The 21,177-nt window shown below is 41.5% G+C and overlaps 1 protein-coding gene across 1 annotated transcript; it reads left to right on the forward strand.

Moving 5' to 3' along the window:
• Window positions 1–709: 709 nt before the first annotated feature.
• clstn3 (calsyntenin 3) lies at window positions 710–21,132 on the forward strand. Its single transcript, XM_034874141.1, has 19 exons — window positions 710–1,047; window positions 1,893–1,959; window positions 4,905–5,027; window positions 6,416–6,626; window positions 6,816–7,024; window positions 8,172–8,321; window positions 8,740–8,925; window positions 9,011–9,298; window positions 9,810–9,922; window positions 11,198–11,357; window positions 12,143–12,202; window positions 12,354–12,502; window positions 13,208–13,356; window positions 15,823–16,049; window positions 16,175–16,336; window positions 17,085–17,230; window positions 17,412–17,547; window positions 18,771–18,955; window positions 19,047–21,132. The coding sequence occupies exons 2-19, from the start codon at window positions 1,893–1,895 to the stop codon at window positions 19,200–19,202; spliced, it is 2,877 nt and encodes a 958-aa protein (XP_034730032.1). The 5' UTR covers window positions 710–1,047; the 3' UTR covers window positions 19,203–21,132.
• Window positions 21,133–21,177: the final 45 nt, after the last annotated feature.

The following is a 21,177-nucleotide window of genomic DNA, read 5'->3' on the forward strand; positions in this document are numbered from 1 at the left end:
GTTGTATTTAAAATGTAGAAGCATCCCATCCCACTGTGGGAAGCCCTCTTTTTTTGTTTGATTTTTTTTTTGGGGGGGGGGGGGGGGGGGCGCTGGATTGTCTGAACCATGGCATGCTGGAGGAAGGACCTGCACTGGTGCTGCTGCTGCCGCCGTGTCCTCTTGCTGACAGTGACCTACACATGGACAGGATGGACTAACTGTAGCAACAGCCCAGAATTTATTAATATTTATACATGACATGGTGATTATTAATTGATGTGAATTGCTATTTCAAGAGACTACTTTTTTGCCTTATTCCTACCAAATGTACAAATGAAAAGAAAACTTGGGATGGTGGGGGGGGGGTGATTTTCAAATACTATTTTATAATGTTCAATAAAATGCTGCATTTGAAGCAAAGACTCTAATTATTGTGTGTCTGTGTCCCGTTACCTTCATGAGTCTGACACGAACACAGGGCGACAAGGGGTTATATGACGTCATTTTGCAGTCTGGTGATGAGATTCTAAGAATTGTGATTATAAGAATTAATATATCTATGGAGGTGAAGGGTGTCACTGTTTAAGTAGGCCCAGAGTTGAGAACAAACGTGATGAGGTGAATTGCTGTGTTGGGATCTGAGTCACTCTCAATGTGCGTTTAACAGCAAAAAACAGCCAGAGCAGCAGTCTGGTGCCGAGCTGGTGGGGGTCGGAGAGAGAGGGAGAAGGACGCAGTGTGGGCGGGTTAAGAAGCGCCGAGAGGGAGGGGACGCCAGCGTAATATTCCCACCGTTATTTCTCCTCCGTAGAGCCGAAAAACAAGGGCATCCATCGTCTCTTCGTCTTCCTCACACCTCATCGCCTAGTCTAACGTCAAGCATAAACACATACCCTGTCATTTGTCCCGCTGCTGTGTAGAGACTCTGTGTGTCCTTTCCTCTACCTGGAGGGTTGTTTTCAACCTGCGGGGGGATTGCCGAGCCGAGGGGCAGGGGCGTGAGAGGCGGATGCTGCGAGCGTAGAGGCTGGGTACCAACCAGGAGCATCACCGCAACTCACCACGGTAATGTCAAATCTTTCTTTACCTAACCTTCATTGCTACATGTCCTCTTCTGGCTCTAGTTTGAGCACTCAACATGGCTGTAAGGCAGTCATGAAACCCAGGCTTCTAATGTGTGTCACTACCAGCCTGTAATGTTAATCGGCTGATTATTGTCGCATAGCATGTTTCTATGGTCTTGGATGTATATGTAGTGTGGACAACCTGTGAACAGAGGGAGTCCTCTGTTATATATTTCCTCTTTAAAACATCTACAGTCTGTATGGTGTCATGTAGTCTATAGACTGCAGCATTGGAAAAACGAAGAGGCTTATCTTAATGAGAACATGAAAAAATCCCAAGGACTCAATTTTCAGTTGTGGCCACAACACAGCAGCTGCATTTTTTTTAACCTAACAAACCATAATCAAAACGTGGGAAAACACCCACACAGCCACATTCAAAACCTATTATAGTGACACACACATACATATCCTACTGTAGGCTACACACTTACAACCAGGTATGTGCTTCATAGGCTATTATGGGCTCTGCAAGTCAGATTTTTAGGAAGAAGCAGAAGGAGGATGGATGGATGGACAAGGATTGATTATTGGTGACTCAATATGCAGCATTATAATGAGTTAATCAGTTAGGGTTTTTCTTGGGCCTGAAAGGTTATACAGTACATGAAACTGGAGTTGTGTTTTATTGAACAAACACAGCATATGATAGGCCTGATCTGCCTCTCTCCCTCTCTCTGTCTTGTTACTGTACCTGTCTTTTTCTGTGCTGATCAGGTGTTGATGCATGTCCTGTATTCCTCACCCCACCCTGTTGCCCCCTCCACCTTTCCTTTCCTCCCTCAGATGGACAGAATGAATTTTCTCTCCTTCTTCCTCCTTTGCTTGACTTCGGTTGCCAATAGCAACAAAGGTCAGTTCCTCATCATTTTGAATGTTAATTGTGAAGTATTGAGATGATGGTTGACATCACCATGGGAGCATGCAGGACCTTGGCTGTTATGCCCTGAAATGCTCCTGATGACTTTATTGCTCTCCCTCACAAGTGTATTAATTAGATTTCAGTTTCCTCATCGCATAACCAGAAAAACATACATGCATAGTGTTTGTGTTTCGTGATCCATTGTGCATGTGCCTGTTTGGCCGGTGTTGCAACTCTGAGATGAAGATGATACATCTGTTTCCTCCTCTGTAGAAGATTTATCATTCTGGATAAACATGACTCTGATTCAACATCATTGTTCCAATCATTATAATGCTGGAGGAAGGCGAATGAAACAGACAGCGTGCAGGGAGAATGTCAGAGAAGGAGGTGGTAGAGGAGAGTGATGCAGGGAAGACGAGTAGATTGAAGTAGAGATGGAGTGTCAGAGAAAGACAGAGAGAGAGAGAGAGTGTGGGGAGAAAGAGAGACAAGGAGAAATGTTAGTAGAGACAGAGGAGAAGGAGCTGTGACAGGAGAGGACGCGGCCGAGAAGACGCAGGCTGATAAGGAGGGAGGAGGATGAAGAGGAGGTGGTGGTACGTGAGATCAGGTGACTTGAGGGAAAAGGAAAAGCGCAAAATACCAGAATGTGCTTGTGTGTGTGTGTGTTAGTGTGTTAGTGTGTGTGTGTGTGTGAGTGTGTGAGTGTGTGAGTGTGCGAGTGAGTGAGTGAGAGGGAGGAGGGAGACAGACGAGGAGGGGTGGTTGAGTGTCATGGGGCGATAGAGTGACAGAGAGAGGAAAAGGGCCAGGAGAGACAGGGAGAGATGGAATGGGATGCCTCTCAATCTGTAATCCAGGATGTAATCCACAAGCCTGATGCTCAGATTAATGCTATAGCGGGTGGGGGGGGGGGGGGGGGGGGGGAGATCAACTGAGGCAGAGGACTATGGAAATAGAAGAGTAGGAGGAGGAGGAGGAGATGTGTCAGACTAGAAGAGAGGAGGAATGTCTTTGATTAGGGCTGAACCTTAACAATTTTTTGGTAATGAAACTTAAGTCATATTTGCTTATTCAGTGATCAGATACTATATACTGCCATTTTCTAATGAGAATCATGATTTTTGCCAACTTTACACTATTAATTTTGTCACAGCTACTTTTGTTTGAACACAACAATCAAGAAGTGCTTGTTTGTGTTTTTGTAGAAACAAAACTGTGGTGGACGAGGGACTGAGAACTTAAAAGTAAAAGTGTCTAGGGCTGCAACTAACAATTATTTTCATTATTGATTAAACTGTCAATTATTTTCTCTCTGATTTAAACATGACAAGTCGAGGCAAGGCAGCTTGATTTTTATAGCACATTTTAGCAACAAGTCAATTTAAACTGCTTTAAATAAAACATTAAAGAGCAATTTTAGACAATTAAAAACACGAATTAAAGAGGGTAATACCAAGTCACAATTTTTTTCTGAATTACACTTGTTACGGTTTTCTAGAGTCTAGTTAATGTCTTCAAATTGCTGGTTTTGTACGACCAACAGCACAAAAACCCAGAGACGTTCTCATTATTATCACATGAGATGGAGAAGAGCAGCAAATCCTCTCAACTGAAAGCTAGCCATATTGGGAAAGTTGGTTATTTTTCCTTGAAACAACTCACCAATTATCTGTTGACCGGCTTAATTAATCATCTAATCATTTCAGCTCTAAATGTTGCAATAACTTAATGTAAAAATACCCAAATAAAAGTAAAAGTATGCCAACATTTGCTTTAAGACTAATTTAACATCTCATCGTAACTTAAACAAATTCTCCTTAGACGGCAGAATGGCCTCTTTCAGAGTGGTAAGTTACATTGTTGATTATTATTACTGATGTGTTACTTTGTAAACAACATTTCAATATTGTAGCTAGTTGAGGTAATTTGATTTAGTAGCTTATTTATATCTGTCCAAAAAATGCCAAGGAAGAAAAATAACACTATTTCCCTCTGAATGCAGTGGAATAGAGGTATATAATAATGTAAATCTGAAAAGTGATGTACCTCCAAATTGTACTTAAATACAGTACTTGAGTAACTGTACTTAGATATTTTTCACCACTGAGGAAAACACATTTATACTCTCCAGTAAGGTCGTATTTGCTTTGTATTTAAAAGAATTCAAGTGTCTCTCTTTAAAGAGAGAAGTTTGTTCAGATTCCGAACGAGCAGCGTTTTCCTCTGTTCACTCTCATCTCACTTACGAGATGGAACATTTGGTTCCAGACCGATTTTATGCAAAATTCACTGTGAAGACAACAAAGCAATTGCTAAACACAAGTCTTGTGCTTTTGTCTGATTTCAAACTCTGTAGCTGAGGCTTCCAAGAGATTGAGGACAACAGCACTCAGGCTTTTGTTTTTGCTCTTTGCCGGGGTGTAACATCGTCATCCTTCTGGTTCATTAACTTGCCCTTTGATCACTCAGCGCAGAACATTCAGCACAAGGATGAATAATTAATTCCCAATTAAAGGTTAAACTCACAGTAATCCTCGGGCATTTGATTTGGACCCGGCTGTTTTTTTTTCCGCGTATTATTGTGCAGCTCCTGTGACAGGCCTGTTTGGCTGATTGATATGAGCAATATACCTCTCTGTGTGTGATAAGGTGAAATCTTAATGGCTTTTATAATACTGCCAACCAGGAAGGTGTGAAGAGTGGTACCTGATGTGAAGAGAAGGTCTATATAGAGAAAAGAAGACAGGGAGAAATCTGTAAGAGTGAATGTGATAAAACTATTCCTTGTGGTCACACACACATTGTGTATTTTTCCACTCATGCTCACCATGTCCTCGCCCATAATTGAGTGTTAAAAATAGACACGTTGGTTGTTTCTAATCGTTCTGTTTAACCCAAAGCCTCTTCGGTCTCTTCTCTGTGCTGTTCAGCCAATAAGCACAAGCCATGGATCGAGACAGAGTACCAGGGGATCGTCATGGAGAACGACAACACCGTGCTGCTCAATCCCCCTCTCTTTGCTCTGGACAAAGATGCTCCACTACACTACGCTGGTAACACCAACCGCACAAAACAGCATCGGGGAACATGGGATGAAAGAGCTGGCAGAGAAAAATGTCCCAAAATATTGCAACTTTTACTTCAATTTGCTTGAACATTTACAGATCTGGCTGCTGTGAAAAACAGGTCAAGTGCTCACACAGCCAATTTCAACACCACATCACCAGGCCAAATTGAAAATGATCACACCAGACCTTGCTTGGGCTATAATAGTAAACACAACATTGGTTTTACAAAGAGAAGTTTCAGACTGCTGCCGCCATTTCCTGCCAAATTTCCCAATCGACCAGTCTAAATATTAAAAGCAATGTATTCCGTTACAGAGTCCACTATTTTTAGACCATCATAGTGTAATTCAACCCTTCATTGCAGGAGCAGCAGTCAGCAGTGCTCTTGCCTTTACAGGCTGATGAAATAAGGTTATCGTGTTTGCACTCCTGGAAATAACCGTGTTCAGTCAAATTATTAACAGCTCGACTAGAATTACTCCGGTTCTCCCTAGAATTTATTGGGCTTGTGTCAAATAGGAAGAGAAAATTAGCAGTTTGAGCAAGAAACCTTCCCTACCTTCAAGTTTTGTCAGCCAGTGAAGATCATCCATTATATTACGGTCTCAGCAGCAATCTATTTCACTGTATTCTAATAATGATTGTATAAGATAAAGGGCCGCTAAAAGGAATCCTTCAGACACTTACTTTATTGTGAAAAGATCCAGATGGTGTGACTTCAAAACTCCTGAATATAAGGATAAATTATCACACTTAGTTCAATAAAGATACATATTTTATCAATGCCTCTTATTTCTCTCATAGTAGCTCACTTGTGATTGGTCCTCATTGATACGGTATGGCCACTTAGTTTGTGGACATTTTTATTGGACTGTGGGCTGATTGATTGATTGAATTTCTAGTTATATGGCACTTGTTGCTGTAGTTGTTAAAACAATAATAATAATAATAACCTTTTTTTTATAGCACTTTTCAAATCAGAATTACAAACTGCTTCACAGAACTTGAAGGGCTTTGAAAGTAATGAGTAAAACCTAAAACTCTAAATTCTAGAATCAAATGAAAGCTGATACAAAGAGGGTAAATTAGGAGTTAATTAATTAGGAGATTTAATCTCTTTTATTTGTTGTCCTTAAGACTTAAAGGTTCAGCATTCTCGATCAAATGAGAGCAGTCTTTGCCACACAAATGACAACAGAATAGAATAGAATAGAATGTCAATGAACATTACATTATAGAGTATTTCAAGCAATTTACTAAATGAAAAAAACACATTATGCATAGATTTGGATTCATAGTCTCTACAATGTGATACATTTCTTTTATTACACTATGCCAATACAATGAGTAATTTTCCTTCCTCCCTCTCCCAGGTGAAATCTGTGGCTTCCGGGTTCATAATGGCCCCTCGGGTTCAGGCTCGGTCCAGTTTGAAGCGGTGGTTCTGGACCGTTCCACTGGAGAGGGCCTGGTCAGGTCTAAGGAGCCGCTGGACTGTGAGAGCCAGCGAGAGCACAGCTTCACCATCCAAGCCTACGACTGCGGAGAGGGACCTGATGGAGTCAACAGCAAGAAATCCCATAAGTAAGTTCACTATCTCCTCCCACTTTAAACAGAAGATATATGATTTCTTTTGCCAATAATTACAGTCATGATCTGAGTTTCCTGTGACTGTGCACTGTGAACACTATCCAGTTATTTTTGCTTCCTGTTGTTACAATATTCCATCTCTCTCCCTGCTTGTGTTTGGCTTCTCACACCTTTTTCCCTCAGGGCCACCGTGCATGTGCGAGTAAACGACGTCAATGAGTTCTCCCCTGTGTTTGTTGAGCGTCGCTACGAGGCGTCGGCCCCAGAAGGACGTCTGTTTGACCGCATTGTGCGTGTGGAGGCTCTGGATGCCGACTGCTCCCCGCAGTACAGCCAGATCTGCTTCTATGACATCATCACTCCTAATGTGCCCTTTGCTATCGACAACGATGGTGAGATATGATTTGTCTTGTAGCAGTAAATCAACGTGTGTCAGACTCACAGACCTATTAATGTTTGTCTGTCTGTGCTTCAGAAATCCATCATTCCCACCAGTCAATATATTATTATCCTCATATGCTGTCTGCATCATCTGCTTTGTGTGGCCTCGGTTGCAAAAAAAATCACTTTATTCAATATTCAGTATTCAACTCCTAAACACCTTCGGTCGCCTTCATACATGGAAAACACCCAATCAGCCGCAGCTGGGATATTGATGTCTGCATAGCAACAGTGAAACACACTGCAGGTATATTTCCTCGCACAGGTAAAAACCAAAGACTGTACAATATTAATAACATACAGTCTTTGGTAGAAAGCAATAGAAAAAAGACTTTGTGCGGGCGGACTATTGTTCTGTCTCTGTATAAACATGGCAGCAGCTGTTCAGTTGAATATAGTATTATTTTTTGGTTGCTGGCTGCTCGTAGATTACCTATACTCTGTGTTGTAATTGCATCCGTTGACTGCTTAGTGGCAGATCAATTGTAATGTGACACAGCAGCTGAGGAGGACCTTGTTTTAGGATGACTCTGCAGAATCGTCCTGGACTTTGAGGGCTTTTCCAGAGGCACAGCTTCTTTCTTTTTTTGGATCAGACTGGTACAGAGACCTTTTGTTCCAACCTTGTTCAGAAGCTGTGGGATTTTCATTGTCTATTTAGTTTTTTTCCTCACTTTGTCTTTTCTGTTCTTTCCACTATCTCTTTCCTCCCACTGTTTCTCCTCTCGCCATGTCACACCATCTTCTGTCTTACCTATCGTCTGTCAGCTGGCGTGCTGAGTGCTGGCAGCCTATCGCAGTCATTCGCTGTTGTCTTCATCTGTATAAACTGGAAATTCTTCACTTCTTTTTTCTGTGCATTTTATCTTCCCTTTTCTCTTCCTATTCCTGGAAATAGTGCACTAAGCAGGAAAGTGGCTCTGTTATTGTATTCACGTGCAGTGATAGAAGCTTTATCAATGAGCGTTAATTTGTGCTGGACTTTCACGTAATCAAACTTGTTGTTGATGACTAACCCTGCTATTTCTGTTTCCTTTTTATTCTTGTGTTTGATCATTTTGTTCCCTGTGTTTCTTTGTCTCCCTTTTCGTCTCCTAGGTAACATTAAGAACACAGAGCCGTTGGATTCCAAGCGTCAGCGGGTTCACACCTTCTGGGTGACTGCCTTTGACTGTGGAAAGAACCGTGCTCAGGCTGATGCCCAGGTTGTCGTCACGGTCAAGCCGTCCTGCAAACCTGGCTGGATTGGTAATCAATGTCACAGATCGCTCTCCTTCTGTCCCGATTATCACGCTTTGATAACTCTCACGAGGTGTCAGAGATGTGTTTTAGTTGTTTAATCTGCAACTATTACTTTTAGTTGTAATGTGCGTGGGCTGCGTCTTTGATGAATCACCCTAGCATGTTTAGTTCAAGAGCTGAGTTTTAAAGAGGTAGTCCTGAACCTAAGTAAAATGAAGGGGAAGCAAATAATTAAACTTTCTCTGGATTGCCTGACGTGAGCACAGTTTATTGAGAGGGCAATAGAGTTTAAATACAACAGGTCTACTAACTGTGGGCTTCTGGAGCCTTAGTGCATATGGTATTCAATCAATCCTTAAACCTTTTGAATCCAAATGTTGAGATTGAAGTTGTGATTTTACATTTCCTAATGTGATATTTTCAGGATGGACCAAGCGTGTAGAGTACACACCTGGGTCAGGTAGCATCCCCCTGTTCCCCAGCCTGCATTTGGAGACCTGTGAGGAGACTGTGTGGAACATCCAGGCCACCGTAGAGCTTCAGACGGGCCACATCGGGAAGGGCTGCGACCGAGACAGCTACTCTGACAGATCCGTACGACGGCTGTGTGGTGGGTTCTGGTCCCCTCCCTGAAAATGTATCAATATTTAGTAAGCCTTTTTTCTAAATATCCTCTCTCTCTTTTTCTTCATCAGGTGCTGTCAGGGGTGAGGTAGACCTCCTCCCACCTCCATCTCCTGCTGCCAACTGGACCTCAGCTCTGCCCACTCTCCCCTCCTCTGATTCATCTCTGGTCTTCTCCTTTAATGGATCCAACCACCTCGCCGTGGTGCCGGATTCGGTTGTCTCGACCTTGTCGGGCGACCACTTTACCCTGCAGCTGTGGATGCGAAGGGGTGGCGCCAACATCCAGCCTGCGACCACTCAAACCAGAGGAAGTCGCAAGGATGAAGAGACTATTGTGTGCAGCACTGTCAAGAATGGTATGTTAAATTGTAGGTTTTAGTAACATTTCATAGAAGTGTATGGAAAAGTGAGCTAAAGTGGGACATTTTGGTAATGAAAACCTCAAACCCCAGAATGGTAAATACTGAGAGAGAAAAAATCCTAGCTGTTTATAGCTACTATCAAGGTGCTCTTGAGAGAGACACTTAACCCCCAGCTACTCCACTTGAGCAGCCAAGTGGACAGCAGCAGAAGAACAGTAAAACACTGTAATTGTGCCAGGCTGAATATTTTGTGTTTCATGTGAATATTTTTTTAAACTTTATGACTTTGTAGGGGCAACAGTAAAAAGCAGCCTGTTCAGCATACCTTCTCTCAAGTTAAAGCAGCAGTATAATTCATTAGTAAGAAAGATAAAACAGAGATTTAAATCTATAATAAACTCATTGCACGTTTCTCTGAAGAAATTCATGGGGATATTAAGACAGTTTGACAAGACCACACTGACCCACCAATTATTTTCTGCTCTGCTGCTCTCCTGGTCTACAGATGATTCCTTCTCCCACTATTCCCTCTCTGTCCACGGCTGCCGCCTCTCTCTCTTCTACTGGCCCGACGTCTCAGCCGCACGGCCCGTCAAGTTCTTGTGGAAACTGGAGCAGGTACTGGGGGAACTGCAACACTTACAGTAGCTTTGATGTTCTTCTGTACCTTTGAAACTAAATGGAGGAAATGCAATTGTTAGTTTGTCCGCATGATGCCAAACATCTGGCCCAGAAACCGCTGTTATACAAAACATTCACCTTTCGGTGATAAATAGGAAAAGAACTGCGACAAGCTACAAGTTTAAGGACACTAGCAAACTAATTTTCTAAATCAGTCAGACAGCACATTAGGAGGTAAAGGGGTTTGTTTTCCCTACAGCCACTGGTCCCAGACAGATTGGAGCGGCATGGATTAAAGGATGCTGAGCTGATACAGAGAAGATTTGTCAAATCCCTCTGTCTGAAACCACAATATCTCATTACCCCGGTCTTTCTTTACTGCCCCTCTGTCTTTATAATTCCCTTGTCTTTCTTCTTTCTATTCCTTCTGATGTCGATCTATCTGAAGAGAAAGCTAAAACAAATGTGTACAGGAATTTACCTCGATGAAATATTCACAAGTAATTTTTACGGTCCTATGTTTATAAGAGAGCTATGGTTACTTGTTGCTTTTCAGATTTTACACAAGAAACATAATCAGTTTAAAAATACAATACATTTTCAAAGGATAAACCAGTGGCTACAAGCCTTTTTGGAAGGGGCCCCTTACAATAAAAGTATTACCTAGTTAGGCCCCTTTGTCTTGTGTAGATGAACTGTTTACTGTGTAAAACAATCCAATAACTCACCAAAAAGGAAAAATTAACGTAAAGTTCTAAAAAGGAAAAGAAAATTAATGTAACAATTAATGATTATTTTTATCCCCCCCCCCCCCTCCATTATCTCACGACCCTTCAAATTTCTCTTATGACCCTTTGGAGGGGAGCTGACCCTTTGTTTGGAAAACAACCGGACTAAACTACCTAAATGTACATAAAATACTTTAAACTAGCTCCTTAGCCAGCTACATCAATAACAACATTAGCAATACTCAAATATAAAATGATAAGTCAGTCCCACTGCCATCTTTCAGCAGAACAAGTACTTTTACTTTTGATACTTTACTTATATTTTAATGCAAATACCTCTTTAAAATTTAAAATTAAAAGGACTTTTAATTGTGACAAAATATTTACATTTACAGTGTTGTATTACTACTTTTACTTAAGTAAAATATCTGAAAAATACTCAATACCGCCACTGATATCCACAAAGCAGTAAATGTCCTTCACCCTGCAATACATGTGTTTCTTTGTTCAGGCTCACGTTACCTCTGTCATCTCTGTCCAACAGGTGTGTGACAGTGAGTGGCATCATCTTTCACTCAGCGTCCAGTTCCCTTCGGTGACGCTGTATGTTGATGGTGTGACCTTCGACCCCGCCCTCATTCATGACAACGGAGCCATCCCCAACCCTGCCCCCCGCCAGAGGATGTTTATCGGCGCCTGCTGGGGTAACACACTGAAATTTATGCTGAGCGTATCCACAACAGACATATATTTTCTTCCAGCTTAATGATGGATTCTGACAGAAATGTGTTCAAGTAGAGAGCGAGCATTCCTGTTTTTTTCTTTTTGCATAAATGCTTTGAGCAGCAATTGTGCAGTTTGCCTTCCTCTTCTGTCTTCCTCCATCAATGAAATGTCATCCAAACCCCACATCACCAAAAATAGCAGGTTGCCATTTCTGGCATGAGCACTGTTAACTTACAAACCCTCGTAAGGCTTCTTCAGACAATCTGCCGAGCCGTTTTGCCTCGTGCCATTCACTCCCTCATTTCACTTATTTATAATTTGGTTGATGCATTTTGTCTTTTAGGGCTAATAATATAACTGACTGATTAATTATTCAGGGCAGAAGTAAAGTACACACACACACGTACGAACGCACGCATGCACACACACACACTCACACACACACAAACACACACACACACACAAACACACACACACACACACAAACACACACACACACACACACACACACACACACATCCACAGTTGAAGTCGCTCCTCTGCCTGCGTGGCAGCGGCTGCTGCTGGATAATGAGGAGATGGTTTATTTCCATTATCCAATTTTTTTGCTTGCATTTTCTTCTTTGTGTTATTTATTTTTTATTCTGGCCCCTTCAGTCTTCCTGACACTTTCTTTTCATAACTGACAACATTCAAGTCTCTCTCTCAGAGTGCCTTACTGTTTTCTATTCCGCTTTGTGCCCCTCACCGGTTTCGCGCACAGAGCCTGAAGAGAAGCAGAAGGAAATACTAAACAACACCATCCCAGAGGGTAAAGACTCAGGTGACTACCCTGTTTTCCCTTTGTTGTCAACATGAGGCTGCAAATTCTGTCATTTTGCTGTGTCATTGTTGGTGTATTATTTATGTGCATGTTAGAGTAAAAAATGTGGTGTTGTATTATGTATTCATACTGGACTTTCTCTGGTCTTTAGTGAAGTATGTGGGTGGTTACCACGGCCTGTTGTCCGGGGTGACGGTGCGTCCCGGCAGCGTGGAACCTCACAGTGTGGTGGAGTGTCTGTACGCCTGCAGGGAGGGCTTGGACTTCGGAGACCTGGAGACTCTGGGCTCTGGCATGAAGGTAACGCCTCAGAGAACCGTAGACCGCCATGTTATAATTAGAGAGAGAGGACGCTCAGAGAGTCCCTTACATCTTTCATCCCCATTAGTACAATTAACACTCTTCTCTTCACTGTGATTGTCCAGTCGTATGACTTATTGACCACCATAGATGGTAAGTATAGAAAATAGCATTACTGTCATCTTTCTAGAATCTAGATTTCTAGAAATGTGCTGGGGCCGGGCCAAAATGAACCCCTATGGATAACTAATTTCAAAGTCAGCCTTTTGTTGAGTATTTTTGTGCATATGAGGTTTTTTATGATATTTTAATGCAGTAGACCGCAGCTTTTCTCCGGTGCTTAGCACCACCCAAGATGATTGTGATTGGTTCAAGGAAATGATTGTAAACCGGAGCACGTTTTCTTTGGTAGTGTGACGTTTTCCTATGTTAAAGCAACACCCAAGCACTTTTCCTCTTTAGACCCCCTATAGGTTGGAAGCGTAATTGTCCATTACCGCTGTCTCATTCAAACTACAGATCCGCTACCCAATCTGGCAAAGTTACATAGTAGCAAAGCAAATGCAAAGGTGCTGTTCAACCTGTTACGAGCTCATGAACAACTAAAACAATTTTGGAAACATTATTTTAAGGTACAAAAGAATCTTTGGTGTTGCTTTAACTATTAGGAAGTTAGATTTTCAAGTGTCTGTGTTGGCTATGCAGGTTCATGTGAACCCCAGCCAGTCAGTGTTGGTGCTGGAGGGAGATGACATCGAGAGCTTTAACCGGGCAGTGCAGCAGGTCACCTATAGAAACTCTCTGCGCTTTGCCACCCCTGGAGTACGACCCCTCAAACTTACCACCTCTCTCAGGTACAAAAACACACTCACACACACACACACACACACACACGCGCATGCAAGCACGCACCCACGCACCCACTCACGCATTCAAGCAAGCACACATAGCCCTTTTTAAAAAATTATTTTAAGAGGACGAACATACTGATTTCTGTAACAGCAGTAGACTGAAAGCAAAAGCAGGCCACAATATTAAACAGTAGAAGAAAAGGGAAGCTGAAGTAATGAGACACCACATATATAACCCCACCACACTGAAAATCTCACGAATGATAAGGATATGATGTGAAATAAAATGATTTATGCCGTGGCAGTCAATTGAAGTGTGATTCTCCGGACCCTGCTTTACTCTTTTAACATGGAACTCATCAAACATGAACCTTGCCTCAGCTGTGATAAGGACTTGCGAGGTAGGAAAGAGATGATTATAGAGAGATTACGTCAAAGCAAGAGATTACAAGGAATATCTTATCTCTTTGTTCATTCAGCCACCAAGTAACTTTTCTTTTGACGGAGTATGCTGGAGATAAATCAGTACTGCCTGGTTTTAACTGTGTTTGTTGAGGAATTCACATGAAAAACCTGTTTCCCTTTTAAGTGAATTCCAGGTCATCAATAAGTTACTCGCTTATTTTATCATTTTGTTTTCTGTATTCTTGAACACTTATTGAGAATCAACAAGCAACTTTCTAACTTGAAAGTGGTTAATATTTCAAGATTTACATTAAAGTCAAAACAGAATCACAATCAAAAGAAATTGTATCCCTAATGTTACACTGTGTTGCCACACAAACTGACAGCACAAGACTGAATCCCTGGTCCAGTGCGCATCACACTGAATCACCTGGCCGTGAAAATAAAAAGCACACACTCTCTGTTTTTGGGTCAGTGCTCAACCGTGTTTAACAACTGAAAACTGGCTCTCTGGTTTAGCATTCACTTTAAGATGTTGAAATATTAATCACCTAGAGAAGTACAGTCCAATGCAAGTACTGTGTGGTATGTTGTGTATTTATATTAAAAAAAACACTAACTGCCTGCTGACAAATCAGATCTCATCAAACTCTCAGGCTGTGCAGATATTCCTATCACTGTCTTTTCGGACTGTTGTTTTTGTCCCATGATTCCAAGGTTACCGAGCCACAAATCGGTGCTGGAGGCTTTGTTTTTAAGATTCCAATGATTCAAGGTCATTGGCAGAATTTTTTTTCCACTTGGTTTCTGCTCAAGTGTACCAGAGTTTTTTTTCCCCCTTCAGCTTGTTTTATTGCGTGTGTGAAGATTAGACTGATTTGAGGCCAGGAGTTACCCAGATGGCTGAACAGCAGGCTCTTCTGGAGAGGCCGATAGAAGCAGCTGCTCACTCTGATAGTGAAATTGTAACACACACACACACACAGAGACAGACACACTAACACACACACACACACTCTGCTTAATCTCCTTTCAAATGCAATGGTGAATTATAGTGCAGATGAATAAATATATGTAAGCAGCCTGTCATCAATCTGATTTGCTCCCCCTTTCTGGCAAGAAAATTAAATTTGTAACAGCAGAGCTACTGTGGTTTGACATTTGCTATTTTTAGACCAAAGTTACAACAGTCATGGTGGAATTAGGTAACTGGATTGAGAAAACATTGCACTGGATTTAGACCTTTTTTCTCCAGAGTTGCCAATTTGCCTAACATATGTTGCTAATTTGAAAGCAACACAAAGAGTCTCCAGCCGTGCTAGCGGTGCTTTAAGTTTAATGCTAAAGTTAGCATGCTCAAAGTGACGATTGATGTATAGCAGGTATAATGTTTACCTGCCTACCTACCTTAACCATCTTAGTGTAACTTGTGAGCATGCTACATTTACCAATAAGCACTAAACACAAAATACAGCTGAGTCTATTGGGAATGTCATTAGTTGTGGGAGTGTTTAGTCAATCACAAAAAAATTACAATTTCAACCTAATGATGGGGCTATATGGGAAGTTAGAGGGTAACTTCGGCAAGTATTTATAGGCTAAAGAACTGTGCAAAGTCTGATACATATCCTCGAGTAATGTCTAGGTTTGGTGTGAAAAAGAAAAAGAAATATGGGGGTGTTGAGTTAGAAAAAAAAGTGATCTTACACAACACAATTGAATTTTAGACTGCAGGGTGGTTGAGTTGCATTGTAGGTAATGTAGTTCTCAGGTTTTGACAAGAAAGAGGAATGCACAGAATAAAAATAACAATATCTACGGTTCTGCTGCATTGAATCTGAAATTTTTTTTTTCATCTGGGCACCATTAATGTTTGTACAATATTTCATTGCAATCCATCCTATAGTTGCAGAGATATTTCAGTTTGGATCAAAGTGGTGCATTGATCCACCAACAAATTGACATTTCCATCCCTAGAGCCATGTCAACAGCGTGGGAAAAAAAAAAATCTCTTTTTGTCTACTTTCATTCTCTGACAACACACGTTTCCTTTCTCCCTGGCAGATGTTTCAACGAGGAGAGCTGCCTGTCCCTCAAGCAGCTGGAAGGATACCTGGTGGTTCTCCAGCCTGACGCCCCTCAGATCTCTCTGTCTGGGGTCGGCCCTCATCTGGCTCGTCCTGCCCCTGAGTTTGAGGGTCCCCGTGGTGTCCCCCTTTTCCCCGAGCTCAGGATCGTCTGTTCCTTGTCTCATGCAGTCAACACGGCTGCACAGGGGATGGAGGGTGGAGGTGAGGTTTAGCACACAGCCCGGATTTACCACTTGTTTAAGTATCCGTATATGGAAATGAGATGAAGAACACATATCTGGTCTGCATGGAATCTTCCTTAAATTGGGGTATTGATCCTCTCTTAGCTCTGATGTCTGATGCTGTGGCTCACACTTTGGATGGCTGTGAGGTCCAACCACTGGGGGAGGAGCTAAATCCAGAGAGGGAGGAGCTTCTGGTGGACATGGATGTTGTGCGAGAGAGGGGGCTGGAAATCATCAATACTACTGCTTATATTGCCATTACAGGTACGTTGCATAAACACATGCAGCACATTTTATGACTGTAAACTGTCTCTTGTCTTCAAAGAGAACAAAAAGCATCATTGACATTGAAGATATCTCTTTCTTGGGTGCCATGATTACAAATACACAACATATAATCCATACCACAAATTATGTCAGGAAATAATAATTAAATTGTCTTTGTCTTTTTTTTTTTTTTGTGTGTCTTTTATATGTAAATTAGCTAAAGGATTTCTCTATAACATTAAATATTCATCTCTCAAAGAGCAATAATAAAAGTTTAACTGTGGTTTTAATAAGAACAGACAGAAGCAAACATCATCACATTTTGATTAAAATAGCTAAATCCTCTTTGGTGCACAAAAATACATCACCTTTTTTGCAATGAGTCCTGCCAAGCTAAAAACAGTAAGAAACAAAACACAAATTACAAATAATCTTTCAAATGAAATAAACAGAACTGTCTGAATTCTTGCATAAAATTTAAAAAATGTTAATAATACCCCAGATCTCATAATAATTCTGATTTAGAAAAAAAGGTTTCAGGCTTTTTAAACTTCTCCACTCAGTTCTTTGAAATTCTATAGAATATATTCCCAGTGACCTAAATAATAAAAGTAATCCATCTGATACAGTCACCCCCAGCTGTCAATAAGAAGCTGCAGACTGGTTTTCTCTCCTCCTCCTCTCTGCAGTTATCGTCTCAGTATTGACTCCCTGTCTTCTTTTTTGTTCTGTGTGCGCCCTCCAGGTGCCGAATCCATCTCTGTGTACGAGGACGTCCTTCGCTCGGTCCGCTACCGACTGGCCAAAGGCTCAGCCCGCTTCGAGAGGCGGTTCCGCCTGTCCTGCTCTGAGATGAATGGCAGATACACCAGCAATGAGTTGACTCTGGAGGTAAGAAGAAACATCACTCACAAACAGTAGCACCTCTGGCACCGACATGAAGATAAATTGTCCTTTAGATATGAGCATCTAAGTTCAGTTTACACCTTTGGGAAAGGTTTTTGTATATAAACTAGAAAATGCTCCTTAGTTACACATTCATTTTTTTCTGTTTCTCTCCTTCTTCCTTCAGGTAAACTTCCTCCATTCACTGGACAGTCTGTACCACCCATCCCACCTGCTGGCCTCCCAACAGCAGTTTCTCCATCCATCCCACCACGCTGGAGAGCTGAGTGGACACACTCTGCCCAATCCTCACCGCAACTCAGGTGACATTTCCCCTTCATCAGCTTTTCCTGTCCTGTCCTGTCCCTTTCTAGAACAGATGTCATGAAGTGCTTTACAATAAAAGACTAAAAGAACATAAAATGCAGAATATAAAAGTGATGGAGAGCCCTCGTAGACTAATGGTTGGGGCACATACCACAAGGCTGCAGCGTCCAAAATTTTGATAAACAGCTGTGGTTTCCCCTTTTTGTTTCTCATGTGCATGTGTGCGCATACGCGGGTGGCATAGCACACAGTCCTACCCATGGTGTCCAACATTCCTCTGATCAATAGGTGGTGGTATCACGCCAACATATGCTGCAATGCGCCAGCAAAGATAAGGGAGAAAATGAAGACTGCAACAAAAACGGCTTTGCATTTAATTCATACGTTTGTTATACCTCAAGGATACACACAATTTTGAGTGAATTCAAACATACTTTTTGTGTATTTACAAGAAAACTGCACAAGCCCACTTTCATTTCAACAAAGAGGATTGTAAGGTTTAGGAGCCTCAGCCTCAAAGGCACTATCATCTTTAGTTTTAAGCCTGAATCCAGGAACATCCCACAAACCCTAATCAAAAGGCCCACGATATACCCACTGAGGATAAAGGGGTGCAGCAGAACTCTAATGCAGGCAGGTCCCTGACCATGCAGAGCTATAAATTAATCACAAGACTGGAACCAGCGTAAGTGAGCACGTTGGGGCACTGTGTTATGGTCTGATGCATGTAACAACAGCGACACAGCAGTCAGGTTTAATCATGTTGCCCACACAGTCTAACACCCTAGTAAATGTATGATTTTAAATTCTCCTTTAAAGAGATGGTTAGTTTGGACAACTGTGCTATTTTTCACATTTTCATACCCGGAGTTGGTATGTGGCTTCTTATAAACTACTAAACTTTCCATAATTAACTCATCAATTTTGTATTACAGTTTGAACTTCCCATGGAGAGGAAAAAAGGCCTTCATGAAATTACAAACTGTGGATAAGAAATGACCAGAAATGTCCTATAAATGACTTCCCTGCCATGACAATGATACTCAACACCTTACCCATTTGTTCATGCTGAAGATGTAAATCCTAAAAAATGTATCACAAATCTAGTTTTTTTTCTTTATTAAAACTCAAACAGGACTAAACAGTGCATTTGTTGGAGTGTAGGTGTTTACGTGCCAGTCTTATTTTATTACACAATAACCTTCACTTTCTTTTCTAGTGGTGCCAGGAGCAGCCACCGTCATTATAATGGTGTGTGTTGGTTTCCTGGTTGTCATGGTGATTCTCGGTGTTTTCCGAATTCGCTCCATCCATCGCCGTGGTGAGGATTCAAGGGGCGGGGCTAAGGAGGGTAGCAGCCAATGGGACGACTCTGCCCTCACCATAATTGTCAACCCCATGGAGGTAAAAACCAGCTAAGTTATTCATGTGATCGTAATAAATGACCATACCTGTTGAGCTCCTGTGCTCATGCACACATTGCTCTTTCCCACAGTCCTATGAGTCTCGTATGGGCATCTCTGCTGACACAGAGGGGGAGGGGGAGGGGGACGAGGACGAGGAGGTAGCAGAGTCACCTGAAGATGCCGGTGACGACCAGCGAATCATCATCAAAAAGGAGGGGAGGGACAGCAATGCCCGCCGCTACTGAGCCACATGTTTCTCTGCACCAGGTCTCATGGAAACTACAAACAGACTCACTAGTCACACACTACAACACCTTTAATATCAACAACTGCTGACACTACTAGTATAAGGAATGTATGCTTACAAACACTACGCACAACACAGTCACTGTAATACTTTAGACACTCAACGCCATATGTGACCTACAGTCAACAACGGGCAGTTGTTCACCACCTAAATGTTCAATGGCACAATGTATACATTTAATGTAATTTAACCGCCTGAGCAAACCCCACAAAAATTGTATATGGTGCACCAGTTCTAAATCACAAGATGGTAATCTGTCTGTATAGTGAAATACCGGTTGAATGATACTGCTTTTGTTTAAAAAAAAAAAGAAGACGAAAAAAAGATTGTATTCTATCTTTTGTTATTGAACACAGAATGAAGTCTTTACAACATAAAAACGGGAACAAACCGCAACATGCAGGCCTTGAATAGATCTGTAGGTAAAGACACGAGCCTTGATCCCAACATGTCTCTGCACTCCCTTATTTAACTTGACTCAAGAAGTCTGTGCACAAGCTCTTTTCTCCCTCTTGCATCCTCTCTTGACACATTCCTCGGCCACCGTTAACCACAAAGGAAAGACAGTGAGGTCAGACATTACGGCCACTCAACAACTTACTCATAAAAACTAAAAAACACTACACTTGCCGGTATTTTTCTGTTTGTATTGTGACTACTTGAGTGCTTCAGCTCTAAACTATATTTCATGTGGGGCTGAAGATAAGATGATTTGATGAAGATAAGATTTGTGGATTATCAACCATACCCGCACAAGTTGGTACTTATGCAATACCCAGATGCAAAGTAAAGACCTCTAGGTGTTGAGTCTGTTTAGCTTGTGCTGCTAAATGACAAACATCACCATCTACAGTAAACCTGGTGAACCCTGACCTTTGACCCCTTTTCACAGTGACCGCTGGAATGTCTCTAGATGACTCTCACTGCAGTCTGTACACTGCTCTTACATTAACTGCAAGACTTCACACACACACACAAACACACACACACACACACACACACACACACACACACACACGCACAGTAGACTCCATAAAGCTATCCCTGCTGTTTCCAGAATGTCAGCTCAGCTTGGGCAGTTTTGATTGTATTGATTGTAATGAAATTCCTGTACATACAATGATAAATATTATGATACTATTGTTATTACTATTATTATTGCAGCCACTCTTTTTTTGCGTATTTCAAGAGGGAGCAGATTATGATTTACTTTTGGCATTTGAGTTATCACTTTTACAGCATCAGAAAACCATATAATAATAATAATAATAATAATACTAGTAGTAGTAGTAGTAATAGTGATATGGATGATAATCCCCGGCTTGATGAGTGTCTCTTAATTTGTGTGTAATATTGTTGTAATTTAAGAACTTGTCAATATCTAAATCACAGAAAACCAGGCACATTGTTGTGATTCTTAGATACGTCTCACTCATTTAATTTTTCACACTTCCAGGGAATTTTTTCACATTTCAAAACTGAAACACATAATTCTTTTCTATTGCACTCTAGCCGATATATTTGGTTCAATGAATGTACAACTGTGTGCTTCTCCTCACCTCCCTCTGCCTCCCTGTCTTTTTCCCTTCCTCTCCCTTCCTCTCCCTCTGTGTCTCTTGCTGTCTGTCTGTGTAGCCTATCAATGTGCAGTGCTAAACCTGTCAGTAAATAAAGCCTGTTGTTTTTGAGTGTGATGTTAAGAAGGAATAAACATTGCATTGATGAATAACTTATATTATTACTATGTTACTATTGGAACATTACCTGTAATTATTGATACAATGATGACATGGATTATGCTGACTAATTGTTAATGAGAACTGTCAGAAAACATTACAAAATTCATAATAAAAACCCCATATGACATCTCCAAGAGAGATCTTTCTTGTTAGAGTAGGTACTTAAACAACTAT

Source organism: Etheostoma cragini, chromosome 6 (assembly GCF_013103735.1).
Source record: "Etheostoma cragini isolate CJK2018 chromosome 6, CSU_Ecrag_1.0, whole genome shotgun sequence".
NCBI classification, from domain to species: domain Eukaryota; kingdom Metazoa; phylum Chordata; class Actinopteri; order Perciformes; family Percidae; genus Etheostoma; species Etheostoma cragini.